The sequence below is a fragment of the Perissodus microlepis genome, chromosome 3 (genome assembly GCF_051167445.1).
Source record: "Perissodus microlepis isolate ML-2025 ecotype Zambia chromosome 3, ASM5116744v1, whole genome shotgun sequence".
NCBI lineage: Eukaryota > Metazoa > Chordata > Actinopteri > Cichliformes > Cichlidae > Perissodus > Perissodus microlepis.
This window is the reverse complement of record NC_140463.1, coordinates 12,270,998-12,297,681: the sequence shown is the minus strand read 5'-3', so window position 1 is coordinate 12,297,681 and position 26,684 is coordinate 12,270,998. Positions and strand designations below refer to the sequence as shown.

The 26,684-nt window shown below is 40.1% G+C and overlaps 2 protein-coding genes across 6 annotated transcripts; both read right to left on the bottom strand.

Annotated features, from left to right (window-relative positions):
- Positions 1-490: 490 nt before the first annotated feature.
- Positions 491-10,460, bottom strand: LOC146389949 (neural cell adhesion molecule 2-like). 3 transcript variants are annotated; one of them, XM_084913344.1, is made up of 6 exons: positions 10,409-10,460; positions 10,053-10,141; positions 6,588-6,941; positions 6,120-6,479; positions 3,818-3,861; positions 491-1,552 (listed from the first exon to the last, which is right to left on the bottom strand). In XM_084913344.1, exons 2-6 carry the CDS (start codon positions 10,123-10,125, stop codon positions 1,535-1,537), a joined length of 849 nt encoding a protein of 282 aa, XP_084769470.1. In that variant the 5' UTR covers positions 10,126-10,141; positions 10,409-10,460; the 3' UTR covers positions 491-1,534. The 3 variants fall into 3 exon arrangements, with proteins under 3 accessions (XP_084769470.1, XP_084769456.1, XP_084769464.1); XM_084913330.1 differs by having other exon boundaries at positions 491-3,861; XM_084913338.1 differs by lacking the exons at positions 3,818-3,861; positions 10,409-10,460 and having other exon boundaries at positions 10,053-10,266.
- A 4,733-nt stretch (positions 10,461-15,193) lies between these two features.
- LOC146389948 (neural cell adhesion molecule 2-like) lies at positions 15,194-26,535 on the bottom strand. 3 transcript variants are annotated; one of them, XR_014797679.1, is made up of 5 exons: positions 26,075-26,400; positions 22,714-23,067; positions 22,246-22,605; positions 17,283-17,496; positions 15,194-15,941 (listed from the first exon to the last, which is right to left on the bottom strand). XR_014797679.1 is itself a non-coding variant. In XM_084913619.1 (5 exons), exons 2-5 carry the CDS (start codon positions 26,145-26,147, stop codon positions 17,459-17,461), a joined length of 825 nt encoding a protein of 274 aa, XP_084769745.1. In that variant the 5' UTR covers positions 26,148-26,163; positions 26,431-26,535; the 3' UTR covers positions 15,194-17,458. The 3 variants fall into 3 exon arrangements, 2 of the variants coding, with proteins under 2 accessions (XP_084769745.1, XP_084769734.1); XM_084913619.1 differs by adding an exon at positions 26,431-26,535 and having other exon boundaries at positions 15,194-17,496; positions 26,075-26,163; XM_084913608.1 differs by having other exon boundaries at positions 15,194-17,496.
- Positions 26,536-26,684: the final 149 nt, after the last annotated feature.

Genomic DNA, 26,684 nt, shown 5'->3' with positions numbered 1-26,684 from the left:
TAAACCTGACATGAGTTCAGACATTTGATGCTTTTTAGGCTTTGCTGTAGCATGACATGATAATTATTACAGTAATTGATCACTGAAGCCTAATGATGTGTCGTGTGTGTCGAAGCTCCGAAGCGTGTGTCGGGTAATCTCAGGGGAGTTTTTGTGAAGCACATATCGAGGCACGCTTTGATTACGTATGCAGTGACGCTCGAGGCCTCGCGGGCAGTCCGTACCACGTGACTGATTCAGTAACTGGTTTGCTGGTGTGTGCCAGATTCTAAATAAAATGGGCAGAAAAACACAGCTGATTTCCCATCACATTGTGTTGTTGAATTTGATTACGTACATGCTACATAGTTGAGCTTCTTCTTCGATGGAACCAGCAAGGAAGAGATTTTTTTTTTATATCTCATCTCTCCTAATAAAGTATGCACAGAGTAATAAATATCACAAATGATAAGAACCATAATATAAATAAACAACACTACAGATCCTATAATCTGATTTCTGTCTTTTAGTTTATTAAAAACTGAAGCACCACACACTAGTTTGTGTCATTATCCAGATGTACATAAGCATGCCAAAACGTTGTCCTGATAGTTTCCACTTTCTTTTGTATCAGACATCTGATGGTGTTGACAAAATACCATACTTTCTCTCATAACACATGTTTTTCTGACAGAAGCCATCTTGTTTTTCATCATTTGCTTATGGCCTCTACAATCTACCTAAATGAGGCTGTTTTTACAAGAAAGAATAATCAAATCTTGGATTACATCGACTTGACGCACGATTTTAATCACTTAAAAAATATGTAAAAATAAATTTTCAATTGCATATTTTGATATTATATAAGGTATTGACTTAAATACTTAGTGACGAGAGCCATGATGTTTAATTTTACATTACTTTTAATTTTTTTTCTGTATTTTAATATTATCACACCTGCTTCTGGACAATGGATTTTTAAGGTACTGGTAATGTATTGTACCATTTAAAATAAATATATATTTATAAAAAATGCAAAATCATAGTTTTGTTGTATAAACATTGCCTTGGTTTGTCTTTTAGGCAGTTGGGTTAACACTTGTATGCATATTTTTAACCACAAAATTGGGTTTTATCTGCTGGACATGTTTTGTCCCTTATCTCAAGAATCACTGGTTTATTAAAAAGTGAAGCGCCACACAGTTTGTGTGATTATCCAGATGTACATAAGCATGATTACACAGTTACACAATCATACCAAAACTCTGTCCTGATAGTTTCCACTTTCTCTTTTGTATCAGACATACTGAGACAATATTCGTAATAAATAACCATGAAAACAATTTATTTATTCAGTTTAGAGGTTTACACATCACATCATTACAATCAAAGAGCCTGTTTCACTTGAATCGTCCACTTGATGGCGCAGTAGAGCAAATGAATCATCACAATACTTCGAACCATGAGTTGACCAGTTGGATGGAAACCTTCAGTTCATCACGAGGCTTCATCTCACCATCACTAGTAGTCATCATCTAATGACGCCTTTCCTACTTCAGTAGAATGCCAGGACCTAGAAAGGAAGAAGGAAGAGCTTAGTGCAGCACGAGCAAGCTAGGTAAGGAAGCAGTGTGTACAACAGTGTTTACGGCAGCTTGAAATAAGTTGCATTAATAAGGCCACAAGCATCACAGCTAAACCACTGTGTGTGTGTCGTGCTAGGTACCCCTGTAACACATCTCTTGCTAAACAGTTTTTGGACTACCTTGTGCTCTGCAGGCAGAGCTTTGTTAGACTGCTAACTGACATATTAACGGTTTCTTTATATTGACGCAGAGCCAAAGGTAACACTATGAGTATCTTACATTATTATTATTTTGTCAACAGAGAGATTGTCTGGGGACTATGATGATATTACGCAGGTAACCACTGAACATCAGTTCTGAGCCTGTGCTCCATCAGTTAGATGGTGGCTCTCAGATCACTGTAATTGAATTACGTGTGCCACTATAATATATATAAAATATATATACTATAATACCTGGTTGTTTGTGTAAACTTCGTACATAAATTTTATTTGTTCTGTCAGCTCACATTCTCTACATGTCAGTCTGAGGGAAAGCGCTGATCCTGATGTTGGTGTGTCAAATTTGTATTTCACCAGTTGACATTACATGCATACCTTTAGAATGTGGTAGTAAACCCATACAAGGTCCTCTCTGCTGCCTCGTACTTGAATCAGAGTTTGATCGATGTCAAGTGATCCATCAATATCAATCACAAGATTTGATATATCAAAAATCCTTGTACATCGAATCAGAGTGGAATCGATGTCAAGTGATCTATTGATATCAAATCACAAGATTTGATATATCAAAGATCCTTGGATATCGAATCAGAGTTTGACTGATGACAAGTGATCTATTGATGTCAAATCACAAGATTTGATATATCAAAGATCCTTGTACATCGAATCAGAGTTTGATCGATGACAAGTGATCTCCATCCATCCATTCGCTTCCGCTTATACTTTTCAGGGTCCGGGGGGCGCTGGAGCCTATCCCAGCTGTCATAGGGCGAGAGGCAGGGTACACCCTGGACAGGTCGCCACTCTGTCGCAGGGCTAAAACACAGGGACAGACAACCATTCACACTCACATTCACTCGCACATTTACACCTAGTGGCAATTTGGATTATCCAATTAACCTATCCCCACAAGCTGCATGTCTTTGGATGGTGGGAGGAAGCCGGAGTACCCAGAGGGAACATGCAAACTCCACACAGAAAGACCCCGGTCTGATGGTGGAATTGAACTCAGGACCTTCTTGCTGTGCGGCAACAGTGCTAACAACCATGCCACCGTGCTGCCCTATTGATGTCAAATCACAAATCACAAGATTTGATATATCAAAGATCCTTGTACATCGAATCAGAGTTTGATCGATGTTTGATGTTTTAGAGATACTTTTGATTTTATATAACACTATTTAAAAATTCTAGTAATATCAATTTGATATAGATATTGTTATGTTGTTATATGCTGTATGTGTTTTTACTTTTGTTGTCATGTTGCTAGGTCTCTCTAGGAAATATGATTTGAATCTTAATGAGATTTTTATATGGATAAATAAAGGTCTAATAATATAGTAAAGATTAATTATAATTTAACCTGAGTAGCGAAAGACCGCGGTAGGTTTGAAAATAATTTGTCGGGAGTCCGGTGTTCTCACCGGCTCTGGTGAGCCTTGAAGCCCGCATAGCTATCGAGCTGGTGGGTAACAGAAGACGTCGGAGCGCTTTTGAAAATATGTGGTGTCTTGATAAACTGAGCAGATATTTGAGATTTACACAGCTACATTCATGCCTGAAAATATGTTAAACGTTTATTTTGTGACCCAGAAAGAATAATAAGAGTAATTTTAAAACTAACTAGCTGCTGCCATTGTTGGAAACTGAGCAGGGCCGCACTATGAATTCTGGGACACAGTTTCTTCTTCTTCGGGGTTTAACGGCAGCTGGCATCCTTGTACATGCAGTGCTGCCATCTTCTGTTTCAGTCCGTTATTACACTCTTAAATCCTACTACTGATTCCTGTGTCTTTTGGGATCTTACGAAGCTTCAAACGACGCGTCGACTATTTAATTAGTTGTCGATGATTTTGATAGTCAACGTAATCGTGGCAGCCCTAATATCAACGCAGAGATTGTTCAGTAAACTTCATTTCCTACTTCATCAGTCAGAGGAGTAGGAAGTGGGGGATTATTTTTGTTCTTTTTTTTACAGATCAAAATAACAGCCACAGGAACTGGTACAAGAAACAAAACAAAATATATCACTTTATATCTAATGACTCCGTCCTCTGTGTCTCCTCCTGGCTGACCTGCAGGTGAGAAACAGGTGTGAGGTGTCAGCTGTCAGGTAGGTGATGAGTGAAGAACAGAACAGAATCCATTTCCTCTTCAAACTGCTGTCAGACATTATCTACTGCACTCTGATCACATCACTCAGACCAGCTGCTTTCTACAAAGTCTCATCAACAACATCTTTAGAAACAAACATCAAGTCTAATGAGCGTCTGAACTTCTTTAAGTTGCTTGAAGACATTTCACCTCTCAACCGAGAAGAGTGTCCCCCCAAAAGGGACATGGACCCCCTAATGATCCTCTACCTAATCACAAGCCAAGGTTTCAGGTGAGTTCATTGTGAAATCTAGCCCCATAAGACCCTAGTCCTATTATGAGAGGTCAAAAGGCCCAGGATGTGCGTAGGCGTTACGGTGTCTGGGAAAGGATCTCAAAACTGAATTATAGATGGCAGACAGTTGGTGACAGACAGTTTTTCACTATGGCTGAATGTTAAATTACCGTTTGAAGAGTTGAGAGATCTGATTTTTGTAGTTTTGTCCATTTTGGAAGTTTTTTGTTACTTTTCTAAGTGAATGCCAAAACGGCCTTCTGGGCCTTCTTTTGGGACTTCTGAATTGATTTGAATTCCTTTTAGATTATTGAACGTGTTGCACAACACATATAATTAAATGTGTGTTGGAAATATTTGATTAACCTTGGATAATGTTTATTACTCTTATTGCTAAATTACTTTACTTTGATGGGACCCATGCAAATGGTTTTCTATAACATTATTTTGAATGAAATTCATTATAAGAATCAAATGTTATGACTTTGGTTATTGGTTTATTGGCTGTTGTATAAAATATAAAATATGACATCAATTATTTGACTTTTCTATTTATGGATTTATTTTTCAATTGTAATGGCAGTAGAACGCTGTTCCAATTTAACTGTGAATGCTAATTTATGTTTTTAACCTTGATTAAGTCAGAGTTTTTTTTCCCGTTATCAAACCCCTGATCAGCGCAGGATGGCGAGCCACCCGACCACCGCTGTATTGCGGTAGGACTGATAAATCTATATGAACTGATAAATGGACTTCAACTTCCTACCTGTTTGGAAACACAGCTTATTGCAGGTCAACTAAACTGAACTGAATAAACCTTGTCCAACTTCCTCTTGGGACTAAATTAGTTGTTTTGTATTATTATTATTATTGTTATTATTATCATTATCATTGTGTTTTTTATAATATATATGTTGTTGGGAATAAATAATTTTTCAGTGCCTCAATAATGCTATGCTTATTTATTAATAAGTGTTATGAAGTTATATAGTGTAGTATTAACTCGACACAGCCCTGAAAAATAAAGGCATGAGACCATATGTCCTTGGGGAGTAGAAAGCTGCAGACTCTCGCTCACGCTTGCCTGGGAAAATTAGACAAGAGGGGACCGTCTCTAGTGGAAAGTTACTGAGACACTGTTGTTTAGACTAGAATGAGAGAGCTTCTGTAATAAAACTGTCAGGGGCACACCACCAATTTGAGATCTGCGGCAACGTGTCATGCAGGACGTAGCTCCCTTCTAGAAGTAATAAAGTGTTGAATGGTCTACTGAGCAGTGTTTTGTCTTCCATCAGATGCCTCTGAGGAATCAAAAGAACTCGGTGAAGTGTTGATATTTACAATGTATATATATTTTTCTTTTGTTTATCTGTCTATAAATTTCATCTCACCATAAAATACATAATACATGTATATTTGAGCTGTACTTCTGTTGTTTGTATTTTATCCGCACACTCAGGCTCCGTAGTCGAAGCACTTCTGACTAGCTTATTATCAAGCTGCAGTCAGGCTGATCCTTTACTGCGTTACATTGTGCCATGCGTTTATGAAGTGGCTGTTTGGTCTCTCCAATTTAGAGGTCTGAGCATTCCTCGTTACATTGTACAGTATACACAAGGATTTTAAGTTTGTGATTAGGAGTCCTGTCTTTGGGAAGAACCAGTTTTCTTCTGGGTGTGTTGCTGGGTCTGAGGTACACTGGAATGTTCTCCCATCGGGCTTAAGTCTGGGACTCTCCACCATTTGAACCTAGAACTGAAGAAGCTTCTTGGATGAGAGGTGAAACATCTTTAAGCAACGTAAAGAAGTCCAGATGCTTTTCTTTCCAAGCTCCTTAGATTACGATGACCTGGATGACTGAAAACCTTCACAGACAAACAAACATCAACAACCAGGAAGCAGCTTCACCTCTGATCACACACACACTCAACTCTACTCACTCACCTGAAGGAACAACTCTCAGGTTGACAACACTGATGAGGTCACTATCCAGTTTTGCTCTCCTTCTGTGTTTTGCTCCCTTCATGAAGACGCAACACATGTATGTTCCAGTGTCATTAATTGACACATTGTTCAGAATCAAAGACACGTCTCCATCCTTCATCTGTCTGTCCTGCAGGTCCACTCGGTTCTTAAAAGATGGATGCTGGTCATCTGGAATAAACTTCTGGTCCTGGTAAAAGAAGACATTTTCTGTCCCCAGATCAGTTCTGCTCCACTCTATAACCACACTGGGATCGCCGTTGAGGTTTGAAACTTGACATGGCAGAATGACTGTCTGTCCAGCTGTCGTGTTTATCTGGACTGAAGGACAGGAAACACCACAGAGCAGAGAGGTTAAAAACATAATAGAAAACATCAGCAACTAGGAAGCAGCTCGTTTTTTGATCAAAAACAATTGTAGTAACTCACCAAGAGGAAGAATCTTTAGCTCGATGGTACAGGTGTGCTCTGTTGCTCTCTCCCTCTGGTTTGATCCTCGCGTGACGACATGGCATTCATATGTTCCACTATCAGCAGGCGTCACGTTGTTCAGAATCAAAGACACGTCTCCATCCTTCATCTGCTTGTCCTGAAGATCCACCCGATTCTTAAAAAACGGATGCTGATGATCTGGAACAAAGTGCCCATCCTGGAACAACAAGGCATAACCTGCCCCCAAATCAGATCTGATCCACTCTACAACTATGATGGGCTTCTGATTGTTGTGAGCTCGACATGGCAAAGTGATGTTCTGTCCAGACTCAGCTGTGATGTTTATCTTGTCTGAAAGAAGAAATAAAAGATAGCTAAAGTAAGAGAGAGAGAAAACAGAGATAAAGCTAATGGTATCCATTTAAAAAAATCCAATGTTGCCTTGTTCTTGAGTTACCGCACTCACAAGATTTTTGGAAAACTTGACTTCTGACCAAGGTCTGGTCAAACTCATCTTCATTCTCACATTCACATACTTCGTTCTCCAGGCCGCTGCCCACCTGCCTAACCAGTTGACAACAATACCCCATCAGCCTTTTAAAGCTGAGGTATCAGTTTGAAAGTCCTCTTTCTCGAGTTATCTTGTTCACAAGGCTGGGTGTCCCCACCAGCTGCCTTTACCAAAGTTAAAACAGATAAACCCACCCACCCCCACACCCCACATTGTGAGGCGTGCACAAAGGTAAGGTTTATGCAGACTAGGAATAAGGAGCAAAAGTATAGGTAATGATCATTCCAGTGCAGTGTTTGTGTATTATCTCGAAAGTAAGAGTGACAAGGTGCAAGCAACACAAAAGTTTCTGGCTGATACAGCCCCATATGGGCAGATTAAATGTATCAGATCAGAACAGACTTTATGGGGAAAACTTATCAGACTCTTCTTAGCAAAACTGGGATCAGACATGAGACCTGAGAACCACATCAAAAGAGTACTGCTAAGCAAAACTGACTACAGTTTTGATGTGGCCAGATGTATGCTTATAGAGAGAGAGTTACTTAAGGAGTTTGTATGCAGTACAAACAGCAGCTGTGGTGAGGAACAGATGTTTTAACAAACTCACAAAACAGACACCGTAATTGATGCTGACAAGAAGAAAGCCAAACCTTTTCAAGATGCAAACATTTGGAACAGCATATTATGTTTATAAACAGAACAAGAGGAAACTAGACTCAAGGTGTGCAAAGGGAATGTTAGCTGGAAATGACAAAAATATTTCAGCCTCTGGGTCTTTTATCCTAACAGTGGGAAAGTGCTCAGCCACAGACTCGTCATGTCTGTGATGAAAACAACTGTGGGAAGACAAACACAAACTGACATGATGCCATGTGATAAAGATGACTTTGAGATATAAAAGAGGACTAAAAAGACAAAGTCAAAAGATGGGTGTTGACTTTGAAGAAACTTTCTCTCCCACTGCTTATCTGACCACTATCATGGTATCTATGCAAAGAGCAGTACAATTAAACATGGTTTTACATCAGATGGATGTTAAAACTGCCTATCTACTTGCACCAGTAAATTGTGAGACATACATGAAACAACCAGAGAGCTAAAAGGTAGCTGAATCTGATGCAAATGAAAGGTTGAAATAGTATGGGCTAAAACAATCAGGCAGAAGCTGGAATAAGATGTTACATGAACATATGAGTGGGAACAACTTTGTGCTCCTCAATTTTATGGTTACACATGAACACCAAAGAATGAAAAGGTAATCTTGATAAAATGGGTAAATGACCTGATCATTGACGCCAGCAATAACAACACACTGATTGTTGTGAAGGAAATGTAGGCAGGAAAATTCTAAATGAAAGATTTGAGTTAACTGAAACATTGTATTGGTGTTGATTTTGACCAGAGAGATAACTATGTGAGGATGTCACAGAAAAAAGAAAAATATGTGGGAAAAAAAATCCTTGAAAGGTTTAATATGCAAGGTTACAAAGCTAGAGCGACACCTTGTGAGCAAAAACTGAACTACACTGATGGTGTAGAAAAGATGAATGATTTCCAAAGGTACAGAGAGGCCGTCTGATCAGTGCTGAGATAAAACCAGAGTTCTGAGCACATAGTGATACAGATTGTGGGGCAGAATGACACAGCAGAACTGGTTACTGTATAGGCCTGACTGTGAATGATCATTTAATGTAATAGAAAACTAAAAAGCAAACCACTGTTGCATTATCCAGCTGTGAAGCTGAGTACATGGCCTTAGCTACAACTGTACAAGAGAGTATGTACTCATACAGCTGTTCGAAGGTATCGATGGACCTATGCACCACCTAAGGTTTATGAAGACAACCAGGGTGTGATAGCATTGGCAATGAATCCTTTAACCAGACAGAGATGCAAGCATAGTGACATAAACTATCACTTTATAAGGTCAACTGTAAATGAAAGGAAAATTATTTTGGATAGCTGTCCAGTGGACGGGATGGTAAAAGATGTGATGACAAAACCTGCTACAAAAGTTAAGTTGTTTAAATTTGAATGGTTTAGGTTCATACCATGCATAAAAAAGTTTTATATGATACTGGGTGAGAAACCTCGTGTTTTTAGGAGAATGACAAAGTGAGAGCAAGTGGAGGTGTTAGATAAAAAAATGCTCTAAACTGTAAGAAGGACATCTTTCTTTAGTATTTTCTAGACACAGACAATGTTTGAGCTGATGTAGAGAGCATATAAAGGAAAATGGAAACAGCCAATAAAATCATTGTTTGGCATGTGACGTGCATGTGGCTGTCAATAAAGTTAATAACGTCTCTCTCTCTCTTCCTCTCGGGAGCGATGTTAAGTCTAAAAATGGCGGAAGGCTGTTGTGTGTTTATTCCTCCGTAATAATCCTCGGCGCAGTCTGGATATTTACACCAAAATTCCTGCGCATTTCTCCTTCGCGAACACTTTCAAATAAGAAAATATAAATGCTGCAGAAAATCGTTAATGTGGTGATTTATCGCACAGAGCGGTAAAACAAAGATTTTAATTACAGTTAATTATTTTAGCACTGAGCGCGCTCTCAGTGCTGCTGTGAAGGTGGCGGCTGCACATCAGCGCTCTGAAACCATTTAAACATAAAAGCTGACTGTCCCACCGCCAAACGTGGAAATCACTCGTTTGCAGAACAAAGTCAGATGAATGTGACTGATTGAACACATATTCTTGGTGTGTGTTCTGCGTTCTTGTAACTGCGACAGCAGTAGAGTAAGGGCGTTTCCACACCTATAGTTCGTTTACTCTGGTCCCAATCAGAGTTTCTAAACTGGTGGTTTGGTTTGTTTTCACACAGAAAAATCAAAGTGAACTCCAAACAAAATGCGTCCCTACAAACAACGTGAACATGTCTGCAAAAGGTTCCGTCAGAACAACATTTAAATGAGATTAGATTAAAACAAACTGTCACTTACCATCGGAGCCTGAGGCGAGTGTCACAGAGAGTATGATCCACGGCACAAATCCTGCGCGGAAGATGTTACACATGTTCTCGGTGACATCTCTATAAACACCAAACAAAGTTTCCAAAGTTTATTCCAAATACAACTCCATGTTTCAGCTTCTGTTTTACAGCGTGCCAGAGGATCAATACCAGGCTGCGTATTGATACTGAAACTTTAGACTTGTAAGTTCCTGCTCTGAACTTGATTTGGATGTTCGAAACTCAATTTTTAACGTCACTGATTTGAGCTAAAGGTGTATTTTGTTATCAAAAGAGGACACAGAAGGAGACGAATACAATACGAAGAAACTCCAGTGTAAAAAATACCTGATATAGGAACTATTTATCCTTCCGCTGAGACGCCTCCTCCTGGGATCGCCTCACGGCGCGCAACGGAGTCTTACAAATGTTTTTGTTCGAGTTGCGTCATTCTTTTTTTTTTCTATTCCCGTTCAGTTTTCTGACTCTTTGGTGACTCACAGTTGTTGTTGTTTTGTTTGTTTCGTTTCGTGTTGTTTCATGTTGTCGGGGGGACTGTGTCAGGAAATTATTGATCAGTGAGCAGATTAGTGGTCAACATGCACGAAGTTTTTCAGCCTCAGCGGGAAGTCATTAAAGCAGAGAGGTGCACTCGATTAAGCAGTATTCACACAACGTCTCAACTCACTTCCTCTCAGCCAAACCGCTTTCAGCTACAGGAAGATGCAAGTTGTTTCCACGAATCTGCAACACGATCAACACAACATTAAACAAAGTCATTGGTAGTCATTCAGGTTCAAAAAGAAAAGTTTTGCTCTGTAATCTCAAAGGCATCATACTGTCAGTGAAGGCATCGCACAAGTACTGACATGTTTTCATTCATGTGGATTTACTGTCTGCGGCTTCCTGAGTTAATTCAGCCACTCACAATTTGTTTTAACGCTCAATGAAGGCATCAAGTTATTCCTTTATAGTTAGTTATCATTCTGTTTGACCCTTTGAACGCTTTCTCAAAGCTTTGTCAAACAGTCGAACCATTGCTTTCACTGATAAGCACAACAACGACATCATGTCACGGAGGAAGAGGAGGAGGGCTTGAGTGACTTTGAACTGGTCAGTGTTGGAGTTAGAGTCTTACAAATGCTTTTGTTCGAGTTATATCATTTATTCATTTTTTTTCTGTTCACGTATAGTTTTCTGACTCTGTGGTGAATCACAGTTGTTGCTGTTGTTTAGTTTTGTTTCGTTTTTTGTTGTCTTGTGTGTATGCCCCCCAAATATGCCCCCTACCTCTGCTTTGACCCCTTCCTCCACCACCCTCCACCTTGTGATGAGACTGGTCTGTCACCTGGTTATGTTCTGTCCATATTTCATCTCCACTCTCCTTGTGGTGTCTTTATATCGACGCAGAGCCAAAGGTAACTCTCTGAGTAGCTTTGGTTATTTACTAAGCTCGATTGCTTTTGCCTGATTTAAATATGTCTTATGATTTCATGTTACAGGAAATGACCCCACCATCTCCTTGGAAACAGCAACCAATGATGAGGAGAGATGATCTGAGGACTATGATGATATTGCCGAGGTGACCACTGAGCATCAGTACTAAGCTTATTCTCCATCAGATGGTGGTTATCAGGTCACTGTGACTAAATGATGCCATAAAAGTTATCATAATACGAGGCTTTGTTTTTGTGAACTTTTAAATAAAGTTTTGATTGTTCTGTCAGCTCACAGCATTTTCTTCTTTTTTAATATGTCAGTTTGACAAAAAGAGCTCGTTGATGTTGATGTTACTTTGTCACATTTTTATATTATAAGTTTTATGTTAGCGTCAATGAGAAGGAAGATATGCAGGCTTGATCAACAACAACATAAGTACATGTCAGCAGTTAAGATGATTATGGTAGTAAACCCAAACAGGCTCTGCTGCCTTGTATGTTTGGCAGAAATAGAAAACTACTAATGTCACATCATTAGTAACAAATTGATTACCAAAGTCAGAAAAATAAATCAAAACAAAACAAAAAATAAATAAATAAAAGAATAATATCTCAAAAAAAAAAAAAAAAACCAAACACCTGTGAGATATAGAAAAACACAAAGTTGTGCTGGCCATGGAGCTGTTTGCATTTTGGAAAATGCATTGGTGTAGTAAAAGTTTTGTTCTAGTGGCTCAACCATGCAGCCCATTTTTCTTGAAGTGCCTCCTGTTTGTGCATCTTGAGACAGCCACAGTCAGTTTTTTGGCCCAACTGACCGAGGCTTGGTTTCTACAGCAGAACTTCCAGGGTATGTAAACTTTAGATTGTCATCATTTGGGTATTTTCTGTTGTGATTTAAAAAGATCAAAAATAACCACATGTGAAAGTAAGATTTTTATATTATCTCATATTCTCTGAAAAATATCTCCAAAATCACAAATTCTGCCAGGTTATGTAAACTTATGAGCACAGCTGTACCTCTGCTTTCTGCACAGTCCCCTGGCAGTAGGTTGAGTGAATATAACAATATCCAGTCAGCCAATCACATGACAGAAGCTCATGAATGTTGTCACCTAGTGATTATCAAGAACCCTGCATGGTAAGAATCAGAATGGAGAAGAAAGATGATGCAAGTGACTTTGAACATAGGATGGTTGTTTGTGCCACACAGCAACCAAAGTATGCAGGAGAGCATCTGTGAAAGGACAGATTTTACACCTTGAATCAGATGGGCTACAACAATGTCATGGAAGCATGGATCCATCCTTCCTTGTATCAGCAGTTCAGGTTGATAATGGTCATGGTGTAGAGGTATGGGCCGTATTTTCTTGGCATACCTTTGTACCCTTCCTTGAACACGAAAATGAGTTCACTGCACTCAGATCGTCTCAGCAGTCACCAGATCTTAGTCCAACAGACGACCTTTGGGATGTAGTTGAACGGGAGAAAGACAAATGTGCAGCAACTGTGTGACGCTATCATGTCAATATGACTGAAAAATGTTTCCAGCATCTTGTTGAATCAGTGCCGTAAAGAATTAAGACAGTTCTGAAGGCGAAAAATGGGGTCCAAACCAGTACTAGTGAAGTGTAGCTAATGTAATGGCCTATAAATGTATAACCTAGAATAATTGCAGATCTTTTTGCCTGTTTACATTCTTGCACTTTGTTGGTCTTGTTAACCCTGTATCATCTAGCAGCACAATCTAAATTGATGATTACAGGTTCCCAAAAAATTAACTGTGGGTAAAAGTGTAATGAACCGCTGATCTGTACCATAAGTCATCCTTGCGGGGGTTGTCGGAACTGTATGCGCAGTCACACTAAGGACAGATGTGCTCAGAGGCATGCCCCGTAACGTGCAGTCTGTCGCGGCAGGAATAAGTTGTACAAAGTCCATGTAAGTTACGATGATACTTTGATAAGTATGATAAGTGTGTTTCTAATGTAAGGTATGTTGCTGCATTTGTATTGTGAGCTATCTGAAAACCTTTTTGTTCTGTACTTACGTTACTTACGTCCATGTGCTATTTTTTAGCTTAGACATGTGTGTCATGCAAGCTAGCAGCACCCCATGAGAAACGGGCCGAAGTGTTTAAGTGTTCACCGGAGTTTTGCATCATTGGCAAGCGGACTGAGATATGTGATGAGAGGTGATCTGTTGTTATATTTTATTTAACCGAACTGTGTAACCCCTTGATGCTGTTTGAAGTAACCCCTTTTGTTTTATTTAATCTGTGACTGTATATCTCAGAATTACTTGTTTGAACTTACCTGAATTAACTTAAGCTCATTGTTGTTATTGCTCATTGTTATAGTTCAAAAGGACTGTACAGGTATCAATTTTTTCTTATTTTATAGTTTTCACGGTGCTCAATGTCCAGAGAATGAGCCGTGTGTGGTGAGGATATAAATGGCTGCTGTCACAAACAAGGATGCAGTGGACTCAAGAGCAGACTCAATTGCTCGAACTAAGTACAATTTATTGAAAGGAAAAGGAACTTAAACAAGACTGGGGTCGTGTCCAAATTCATGGGCTGCATCCTCCTGAGGACCCGGCCTTCGCGGTCTACGTGGGCTGGGTCCTCAGAAGGTCGGGTAGGCCGGAAGTAAACGGCCGTGAAATTGGACGGTCTAGCCTTCTGATTAGCGTCACCGCTGTCTCGGTGGAGTTTAATAAACTCAGCCGTCTGCTCCTTGCTATCTAAAATATAACAGGACACTGGCGTAAATTCTCGACTGTCTCATACTTCTGTTTAATCAGTTTTCTGTTTGACGTTTAGAACCCACCCGGGGGATTAGTAAAGTTTTATTTTATCTAATCTAATAACTTTAATCTCAGCCAAACCGATTTACTCACGAACAAACAAAACACTGAAAAAAGCCCAACAATAACATTTTTAGGTTGTCTAAGTGACTTATGTATTACGTTTAACCCAAGCAGCGAAAGTCCGCGGTGATCTGAAAATGATGTGCCGGGAGTTGTGCCGTTCTCGGCCGCATCAGTGACCCTTGAGCTCTCGGCTAGCTATCGAGCTGGTGGGTGGCAGACGTCTCCGAAAACGTCGAAGCACTTTTGCAAATATGCGATGTCTTGATAAACTGAGCAGATATTTGATGTTTACACAGCTACTTTCTCGCCTGAAAATATGTTAAAAGTTTATTTTGTGACCCAGAAAGATTAGTATGAGTAATTTTAAAACTTAGTAGCGGCCGCCATTGTTGGAAACTGGAGTTTGGCTGGGCCGCGCTATGAATTCTGGGATATGGTAGGCCACGAAGGACACACCCGACCCATCCTTCAAATTCGGGGAAAAGGAGGACGCATTTGTCGGCTGCATTCGGAGGAGTCTACGAATTTGGACAGCCTTCGGCGCGTCGCTGTGACGTAATCGGTCTACAAATGCGGCCTCAGGAGGATGCAGCCCATGAATTTGGACACGACCTGGGTCTAACAGAAATCATTCGCAGGAACTGAGGGAGGCCCGAGGGCGGAGAAACGGACGTAGAACACAGGGAGAACACGGGCGGGAACTTCTGCAAACACAGGAGAAAGGTTTTACTGAATGGGAAACTTCTGTCGTTCTTGATGCCAAGGGCTGCTACAAAAAGAGCATGTGGGTGTGAGAAATGAAAGACAATTCTGGCAAAAATGACAGTCACTGTAACAGATGAATTTAATTTTCTTTGGGATGGCATCCATTATATTTTGCAGAAATTTACATGGTTTTGTGACTTTGTCGTGGCTATTTTTTTTTTTTTTTTTTGCGTGTAGTGTTGGCAGGAAGACCGTGACAGGTCAACCTGTATGTAGCCGTTCCTGTTTTCTGGATAAAACAAAGACTTTAGAAATGTGTGTCTCCCACACTGATGACTAGAACTAATCACAGTGTTGGTCTTTGTCTCAGTAGGAGAAGTTTTATCTGTTTCTGACAGCAAGTCTGTGGTGAAAGCAGCCTGTAGTTTGTCTCTGTGTTGAGGTGGATCAGTGATTCTGCAGAGTCCTGTCCTCCCTGTGATGGAGGGAGATGATGTCACTCTGCTCTGTAAAACAAAGACCACTCCCTCCAACCTCCCAGCTGCTTTCTATAAAGATGGCTCCCTCATCAGGAAGCAGCCTACAGGTCACATGACCATCCAGAAGGTTTCCAGGTCTGATGAAGGCCTCTACAAGTGTGACATCAGCGGTCATGGAGAGTCTCCATCCAGCTAGATCACTGTCACAGGTGAGGAGCTTCACTCTGATTCCACCTTTTATTTTGTCCATATATTCACTGAACAGGTGGGACTCTCTCTGCAGGTTGGCCATCTGGCTTCAGCTCCCTCCATCTTGTGATCACACCGGTCTGTCACCTGATGATGTTCTGTCCATATTTCATCTCCACTCTCCTCTTGGTGTCCCTATATAGATGGAAAGGTAACACTCTGAGTCTCCTCAATTATTTATCAAGCTCGATTGTTTTTGGCCCATTTAAAAATGTCTTATGATTTCATGTTACAGGAAATGAGCCCACCATCACCTTGGCAACAGCAACCAATGCTGAGCAGAGACTGTGTGAGACTATGATGATATTGCGAAGGTGACCACTGAGCATTAGTTCTGATACCATCAAATGCCCCATCAGATGGTGGTTATCAAGTTACCCTGACTGAATGATGTGTAACATAATACCAGGTTTTGTTTTTTTGAACTTTATGAATAGTTTTATTTTTTCTGTCAGCTTCTTGACTTCCCGATTTTGTTTTCTAACACTTTTGTTAGAAAGTTTTATGTTAGTGTGAGTGAGAAAGAAGGTTACTCAGCGTTAACACATTAATGCAACCTAACGCCGTCATCACGACTTACGTGATTAACAGTTAACTCATCTGGAGCACAGACTGACTCAAAATCCCTGAAATGTCTCTGTTGATGCATTTTGGGCAGTTTATCCATTCTGCACTCCAGATGGGTTGAGTGCATTACAAATTTTAATCGCATTAATCGTCATGACCGTGCTAACGTGTTTAGCCATGTTAATGCCGTATTAACACGTTAACGCTGACAGCACTTTATATAAATCTCTCTCTCTCTCTCTCTCTGATGGAGCCATTTGTATATATATTCTTTTTTCTTTCTTTCTTTTTTTTATTTTGGTAAAAAGAAAAGTTAAAGTCCAATCTAAAAAGTAGAGACAGTGTCTGTCTCAAGAATCCAAACTGGAAGCTGGTTCCATAGAAGAGGGGCTTGAAAACTGAAGGCTCTGCCTCCCATTCTACTTTTAAATACTCTAGGAACCACAAATCTCATTGGGTGATATGGCACTGTAAGGTCATTAAGACAAGAAGGGGGCTGATTATTCAAAACCTTCTATGTGAGGAGCAGAATTCTGAATTCAGTTCTTTATTTAACAGGAAGCCAATGAAGGGAATCTCTGTAAAGGTTGTAAAAATGCCTAAATGCATAGGCAGTGTGTGGCACTGCCAGCATATGCTGCCACCTATCTGGATGGCATCATCATACGTAGTGACACCTGGGCGGAGCATTTGTAGTGGTTGGCGTCAGTCCTGCAGTCCCTGAACCAAGCAGGGCTCACGGGCAACGCAATGAAGTGTGCTGTTGAACTGAAGGTGTTACAAGATATGGGGTATTACTTGGGTGGCTAGCAGGTGCACCCTCAAATGGACAAAACAGCTATGGCATCCTGCCTGCGTTCCAAGATCAAAAAGCAGGTGAGACAGTTTTTTAGCTTGACTGGTTATTACCGTCGGTTCGTGCCAAGCTTTGCAGAGCTGACCAGCTACTTAACTGATCACATACAAAAAGGGTGCCCCAGATCTGGTCACAGTGTGGTCAGTGGCTCAGCTGCAGGGGAGGGATAGTGTCGTGGTTTTAGGGGGCAGTGCCAGGGTCAGCTGCCAACGCGGATGATAGTCATCATCTAATGATGCCTCCCCTGTTTCAGTAGCATGGTAGGACCTGGAAAGGAAGAGAGGAGAGCTTAGTTCTATGTGTAATGTGTGTGTGTGTGTGTGTGTCATGCTGTGTAATCCCGTATCATGTCTCTTGTTAAACAGTTTTTGGAAAAACTTGTGCTCTGCAGGTAGGACTGCTAACCAACACATCAACTTTTTTCTTTATATCGATGCAGAGCCAGAGGTAACAGAATGAGTATCTTTCGATTATTTATGAAGCTTGATTCCTTTTGCCTTATTTAAAAATGTCTTAAGACCTCCTGTTACAGAAAATGACCACACAATCTGCTAGACAACAGCAACCAATTCTGAGGAGAGATTGTCTGGGGACTGATGACATTGTGTCGGTGACCACTGAGCATCAGTTCTGAGCTCATGCTCCATAAGTTAGATGGTTGTTATATCGTCACTGTGACTGATTAATACCTGGATTCTTTTGTGTGATCTTTCTGAATACATTTTATTTGTTCTGTCAGCTATTGGCATATTTTCTACATTTCAGCCTGAGAGAAAGAGCTTTTTTTTTTTAATGTTTTTATATTTTACTATTTATATCCTTTAATACTGTGTCACATTTTTATTTCAACAATTAACATCACATAGGTATCTTTAGACTGTTGCAGTAAACCCATACAAGGTCCCTTCTGCTGCCTCATATCTACGTAAATCACAGTTTGAACAGTTTCATGCGAACTATCAATATCAAATCATACAATCTGATATATCAAAGATCCCTGGATATTGAGACCAGAGGTTGATCGATTACAAGTGATCTATCAACATCAAATCGCACGATCTGATATCTCAAAGATCCTTGGACAACGAGTCAGAGGTTGCTCGATGACAAGTGATCTATCAATATCAAATCCTACGATCTGATATCTCAAAGATCCTTGGATATCGAGTCAGAGGTTGCTCGATGACAAGTGACCTATCAATATCAAATCTATATTGAGTCAGAGGTTGCTCGATGACAAGTGATCTATCAATATCAAATCGCACGATCTGATATCTCAAAGATCCTTGGATATCGAGTCAGAGGTTGCTCGATGACAAGTGATCTATCAATATCAAATCGCACGATCTGATATCTCAAAGACCCTTGGATATCGAGTCAGAGGTTGCTCGATGACAAGTGATCTATCAATATCAAATCGCACGATCTGATATCTCAAAGACCCTTGGATATCGAGTCAGAGGTTGCTCGATGACAAGTGATCTATCAATATCAAATCGCACGATCTGATATCTCAAAGATCCTTGGATATCGAGTCAGAGGTTGCTCGATGACAAGTGATCTATCAATATCAAATCGCACGATCTGATATCTCAAAGATCCTTGGATATCGAGTCAGAGGTTGCTCGATGACAAGTGATCTATCAATATCAAATCGCACGATCTGATATCTCAAAGATCCTTGGATATCGAGTCAGAGGTTGCTCGATGACAAGTGATCTATCAATATCAAATCGCACGATCTGATATCTCAAAGATCCTTGGATATCGAGTCAGAGGTTGCTCGATGACAAGTGATCTATCAATATCAAATCGCACGATCTGATATCTCAAAGATCCTTGGATATCGAGTCAGAGCTTGCTCGATGACAAGTGATCTATCAATATCAAATTGCACGATCTGATATCTCAAAGATCCTTGGATATCGAGTCAGAGCTTGCTCGATGTCAAATAAGTGATCGATCAATTCATTTTCAGCTCAATTAAATTTTATTCCTCGAGTGCGAAATCCCAACTACAGTGCCTCAAAATGCTTTATATTATAAGACAAAGACCCTACAATAATACAAAGAAAACTGAGAAAACCCAAACAATCATATGGTTCTCTATAATCATGAACTTTGGTGACAGTGGGAAGAAAAACTCCCTTTTAACAAGAAGAAACCTCCACCAGAACCAGGCTTAAGAAGGGGCATCCATCTGTCACAATGGTTTGGGCTGAGGGGAGGAACAGGAGACAAAAGATACGCTGTGGAAGAGAACCACCACAATCACCAATGAATAAATGCAGAGTGGTGTATAAACACATAGTGAGTGAAAAGGTTGACTGAGGAAGAAACTTTTGGTGCATCAATCTCCCAGCGCCCTAGACCTTTCCAGTCTTTACGTCTAACGTCATTAGCCGTGTCTGGACCCAAACTCCGCTTCAGGTCCCAAAGTCAAACAATCACTGCGGCATCACTGAGAGTTGAAAAACTCTCTACATTCTTTCATCTTTAATAAAATGATCAGCGGTGCTGCTTTACCAGGTGTAACAATTAAGTTTAACATCCAGGCATCCACGAAAACAGAATTTATGAAATTTATTGGAGTTAGAAGTTAGCAGGGAGTTAGCTCGCTAGTTTCCACCTAAACATGATATACCATGTTCTGACTGAGAGATTTCTGAAAAAATTTAAATGTGCAGCTCTGCTATCACTTCCAACATAAATAAAGACAGGAAAGTAAACAGCAGTGACGTTTTGTAGGGTTACTGAAGTTGTACCAGCTGGTATATAATGATCTGCTATGTGATTGCTAGCGCAACAAAACTATGTTAGCATAATATAAACAGTGAAGCTGGAGGATAAAGCTAACTTTTTTCCACTCAATATAAGTTAACGTGAGGGTTCCCGATGGTTAGGGACAAGTGCAATCGCATGGCAGGATGGTGTAAACGGACCAAACTTAAGTCAGGAGAACAACGGAGATAATCCATCCACAATACGAGGTTATTCATCAATATACTGCTGCATGGGCTGGGCTGTAGTTACAACGTAAGGTTTTAAAAACTGAGCTTTAAAATGAATAGCGGTAATAAAAACCGAGAGAGGCCGACAGTGATCACTGACTGTTTTTAGGGGCTTGTTGAGATTAAATAGAACAAAATACAAAGCATTAAAACATATTAAAACCCAAAAGCCTTTATAAATGCAGAGTCGTTTGGGCCCGGAAGAAGGGCTCATACGTCATCACTTAAAGACCAGATAGCAGCATAAGTAAGAGAGGATTCAGGGTCACCTGATCCAGCCCTAAAACTAGTAAAAACTGAAGAGTACAAACTGCAGTGCATGTGTTCTCTCAGAGAGACATAATAAAAACAGATAATTTGGAAAATTGAAAACACCAAAATATAAATAATTTGATAGATCAAAAGGTCCTTGGATAATGATTTAGAGTTTTATAACAAATGAGAAGATCTTTGAATATCAAATCAAAATTATTTAAAAATTCTTACAATATCAAGTTGATAAAGCTATAGTTAGGGCTGCTCGATTATGGCAAAAATGATAATCACGATTATTTTCACTGAAATTGAGATCTTGATTATTTGACGATATTTATTTAACAATAACAATGTATTGAATAATGACTTTAAAGATTGTCAAAAAATTATATAAAATAGTGTGCAAATACTGATAACAGTGCAAATGCTTGCAATATAAAAAATAAATGAAAAATGTAAACATCTATGTTTAGTGAACTTTGCAGTGTTGCTCTGTGGTGCAGCTACGACACTGTAGCAAAGTTTACACACTATGTCTACTTGATTCACGTCTGACTCCGCGAACCCATAATGTTTCCACACCACTGAAGTTTTTTTTACCTCTCTTTTCAACCAACAGCAGTCACTCTCCTCTCCAAATAACTTCTGCTTAGCTTTCCGAGCTTCCCTCAGGTCCTCTTAATCAGCGGTCCCCACCCCCCGGGCCTCGGACCGGTACCGGTCCGTGAATCGTTTGGTACCGGGCCGCGAGAGTTGAGGCTCAGGTGTGAAATGTATAGTTTTCAGGGTTTTTATCGGTTTTCAGCGTTAATTTGTTATCGTTTTTATTGTTTACTCGGTTTTCCTGGGTCTTTTCACGTGTGTTATGAATAAATTTTCTTTTTTTCGGTACCGGTACTAGTTTTATTTTGTTGTATTTATCCGCGACACATTTTCATCCGTGAAAAATATTGTCGGGCATAAACCGGTCGGTGGCGCAAAAAAGGTTGGGGACTGCTGCTGTTAATTGTTGTGTGTTCGAAATGCAGAGAGGTGCGCTCGATTTGCCACACGGAGCAGCGCGAGAGTAAAGCACGAGGGAGGGGCTAATAATCGGCTCAGTCATTTTTAATGATCGTTGAAAGCCCAGATCGTAGTCGAGATTAAAATTTGATTAATTGAGCAGCCCTAGCTATAGTTATGTTGTTATATGCTGTATTTGTTTTTACTTTTGTTGCCATGATGGTAGGTATCTATTGGAAGTGAGATTTGAACTTGAATGAGATTTTTACCTTGCTAAACAAAAGACTAATAATATAGTAAAGATCAATTATAATCCAAAATCAAAGCAGAAATTGTTTAGTAAAAATGTGCTTAATTTGGTCCTTCATCATTTGGAGGGAGGGGGGGTTCGTTTTGTTCTTTTTTTTTTATAGATCAAAATAGCAGCCACAAGAATTAGCAAAAGAAACACAACAAAATATATCACTTTATATCTAATGACTCCATCCTCTGTGTCTCCTCCTTGCTGACCTGCAGGTGAGAAACAGGTGTGAGGTGTCAGCTGTCAGGTAGGTGATGAGTGAAGAACAGAACAGAATCCATTTCCTCTTCAAACTGCTGTCAGACATTATCTACTGCACTCTGATCACATCACTCAGACCAGCTGCTTTCTACAAAGTCTCATCAACAACATCTTTAGAAACAAACATCAACAACCAGGAAGCAGCTTCACCTCTGATCACACACACACTCAACTCTACTCACTCACCTGGAGGAACAACACTCAGGTTGACAACACTGATGAGGTCACTATCCAGTTTTGCTCTCCTTCTGTGTTTTGCTCCCTTCATGAAGACGCAACACATGTATGTTCCAGTGTCATTAATTGTCACATTGTTCAGAATCAAAGAAACATCTCCATGCTTCATCTTTCTGTCCTGCAGGTCCACTCGGTTCTTAAAAGATGGATGCTGGTCATCTGGAATAAACTTCTGGTCCTGGTAAAAGAAGACATTTTCTGTCCCCAGATCAGTTCTGCTCCACTCTATAACCACACTGGGATCGCCGTTGAGGTTTGGAACTTGACATGGCAGAATGGCTGTCTGTCCAGCTGTCGTGTTTATCTGGACTGAAGGACAGGAAACACCACAGAGCAGAGAGGTTAAAAATGTCATAGAAAACATCAGCAACTAGGAAGCAGCTCATTTTTTGATCAAAAACAATTGTAGTAACTCACCAAGAGGAAGAATCTTTAGCTCGATGGTACAGGTGTGCTCTGTTGCTCTCTCCCTCTGGTTTGCTCCTCGCGTGGCGACATGGCATTCATATGTTCCACTATCAGCAGGCGTCACGTTGTTCAGAATCAAAGACACGTCTCCATCCTTCATCTGCTTGTCCTGAAGATCCACCCGATTCTTAAAAAACGGATGCTGATGATCTGGAATAAAGTGCCCATCCTGGAACAACAAGGCATAACCTGCCCCCAAATCAGATCTGATCCACTCTACAACTATGATGGGCTTCTGATTGTTGTGAGCTCGACATGGCAAAGTGATGTTCTGTCCAGACTCAGCTGTGATGTTTATCTTGTCTGAAAGAAGAAATAAAAGATAGCTAAAGTAAGAGAGAGAGAAAACAGAGATAAAGCTAATGGTATCCATTTAAAAAAATCCAATGTTGCCTTGTTCTTGAGTTACCGCACTCACAAGATTTTTGGAAAACTTGACTTCTGACCAAGGTCTGGTCAAACTCATCTTCATTCTCACATTCACATACTTCGTTCTCCAGGCCGCTGCCCACCTGCCTAACCAGTTGACAACAATACCCCATCAGCCTTTTAAAGCTGAGGTATCAGTTTGAAAGTCCTCTTTCTCGAGTTATCTTGTTCACAAGGCTGGGTGTCCCCACCAGCTGCCTTTACCAAAGTTAAAACAGATAAACCCACCCACCCTCACACCCCACAAGTAAGAGTGACAAGGTGCAAGCAACACAAAAGTTTCTGGCTGATACAGCCCCATATGGGCAGATTAAATGTATCAGATCAGAACAGACTTTATGGGGAAAACTTATCAGACTCTTCTTAGCAAAACTGGGATCAGACATGAGACCTGAGAACCACATCAAAAAAGTACTGCTAAGCAAAACTGACTACAGTTTTGATGTGGCCAGATGTATGCTTATAGAGAGAGAGTTACTTAAGGAGTTTGTATGCAGTACAAACAGCAGCTGTGGTGAGGAACAGATGTTTTAACAAACTCACAAAACAGACACCGTAATTGATGCTGACAAGAAGAAAGCCAAACCTTTTCAAGATGCAAACATTTGGAACAGCATATTATGTTTATAAACAGAACAAGAGGAAACTAGACTCAAGGTGTGCAAAGGGAATGTTAGCTGGAAATGACAAAAATATTTCAGCCTTCTGGGTCTTTTATCCTAACAGTGGGAAAGTGCTCAGCCACAGACTCGTCATGTCTGTGATGAAAACAACTGTGGGAAGACAAACACAAACTGACATGATGCCATGTGATAAAGATGACTTTGAGATATAAAAGAGGACTAAAAAGACAAAGTCAAAAGATGGGTGTTGACTTTGAAGAAACTTTCTCTCCCACTGCTTATCTGACCACTATCATGGTATCTATGCAAAGAGCAGTACAATTAAACATGGTTTTACATCAGATGGATGTTAAAACTGCCTATCTACTTGCACCAGTAAATTGTGAGACATACATGAAACAACCAGAGAGCTAAAAGGTAGCTGAATCTGATGCAAATGAAAGGTTGAAATAGTATGGGCTAAAACAATCAGGCAGAAGCTGGAATAAGATGTTACATGAACATATGAGTGGGAACAACTTTGTGCTCCTCAATTTTATGGTTACACATGAACACCAAAGAATGAAAAGGTAATGTTGATAAAATGGGTAAATGACCTGATCATTGACGCCAGCAATAACAACACACTGATTGTTGTGAAGGAAATGTAGGCAGGAAAATTCTAAATGAAAGATTTGAGTTAACTGAAACATTGTATTGGTGTTGATTTTGACCAGAGAGATAACTATGTGAGGATGTCACAGAAAAAAGAAAAATATGTGGGAAAAAAAAATCCTTGAAAGGTTTAATATGCAAGGTTACAAAGCTAGAGCGACACCTTGTGAGCAAAAACTGAACTACACTGATGGTGTAGAAAAGAATGATTTCCAAAGGTACAGAGAGGCCGTCTGATCAGTGCTGAGATAAAACCAGAGTTCTGAGCACATAGTGATACAGATTGTGGGGCAGAATGACACAGCAGAACTGGTTACTGTATAGGCCTGACTGTGAATGATCATTTAATGTAATAGAAAACTAAAAAGCAAACCACTGTTGCATTATCCAGCTGTGAAGCTGAGTACATGGCCTTAGCTACAACTGTACAAGAGAGTATGTACTCATACAGCTGTTCGAAGGTATCGATGGACCTATGCACCACCTAAGGTTTATGAAGACAACCAGGGTGTGATAGCATTGGCAATGAATCCTTTAACCAGACAGAGATGCAAGCATAGTGACATAAACTATCACTTTATAAGGTCAACTGTAAATGAAAGGAAAATTATTTTGGATAGCTGTCCAGTGGACGGGATGGTAAAAGATGTGATGACAAAACCTGCTACAAAAGTTAAGTTGTTTAAATTTGAATGGTTCATGTTCATACCATGCATAAAAGTTTTATATGATACTGGGTGAGAAACCTCGTGTTTTTAGGAGAATGACAAAGTGAGAGCAAGTGGAGGTGTTAGATAAAAATATGCTCTAAACTGTAAGAAGGACATCTTTCTTTAGTATTTTCTAGACACAGACAATGTTTGAGCTGATGTAGAGAGCATATAAAGGAAAATGGAAACAGCCAATAAAATCATTGTTTGGCATGTGACGTGCATGTGGCTGTCAATAAAGTTAATAAAGTCTCTCTCTCTCTTCCTCTCGGGAGCGATGTTAAGTCTAAAAATGGCGGAAGGCTGTTGTGTATTTATTCCTCCGTAATAATCCTCGGCGCAGTCTGGATATTTACACCAGAATTCCTGCGCATTTCTCCTTCGCGAACACTTTCAAATAAGAAAATATAAATGCTGCAGAAAATCGTTAATGTGGTGATTTATCGCACAGAGCGGTAAAACAAAGATTTTAATTACAGTTAATTATTTTAGCACTGAGCGCGCTCTCAGTGCTGCTGTGAAGGTGGCGGCTGCACATCAGCGCTCTGAAACCATTTAAACATAAAAGCTGACTGTCCCACCGCCAAACGTGGAAATCACTCGTTTGCAGAACAAAGTCAGATGAATGTGACTGATTGAACACATATTCTTGGTGTGTGTTCTGCGTTCTTGTAACTGCGACAGCAGTAGAGTAAGGGCGTTTCCACACCTATAGTTCGTTTACTCTGGTCCCAATCAGAGTTTCTAAACTGGTGGTTTGGTTTGTTTTCACACAGAAAAATCAAAGTGAACTCCAAACAAAATGCGTCGCTACAAACAACGTGAACATGTCTGCAAAAGGTTCTGTCAGAACAACATTTAAATGAGATTAGATTAAAACAAACTGTCACTTACCATCGGAGCCTGAGGCGAGTGTCACAGAGAGTATGATCCACGGCACAAATCCTGCGCGGAAGATGTTACACATGTTCTCGGTGACATCTCTATAAACACCAAACAAAGTTTCCAAAGTTTATTCCGAATACAACTCCATGTTTCAGCTTCTGTTTTACAGCGTGCCAGAGGATCAATACCAGGCTGCGTATTGATACTGAAACTTTAGACTTGTAAGTTCCTGCTCTGAACTTGATTTGGATGTTCGAAACTCAACTTTTAACGTCACTGATTTGAGCTAAATGTGTATTTTGTTATCAAAAGAGGACACAGAAGGAGACGAATACAACACGAAGAAACTCCAGTGTAAAAAATACCTGATATAGGAACTATTTATCCTTCCGCTGAGACGCCTCCTCCTGGGATCACCTCACGGCGCGCAACGGAGTCTTACAAATGTTTTTGTTCGAGTTGCGTCATTCTTTTTTTTTTCTATTCCCGTTCAGTTTTCTGACTCTTTGGTGACTCACAGTTGTTTTGGTTTCTTTTTTTTGTTTCGTTTCGTTTCGTTTTGTGTTGTTTCGTGTTGTGGGGGGGGGGGGCTGTGTCAGGAAATTATTGATCAGTGAGC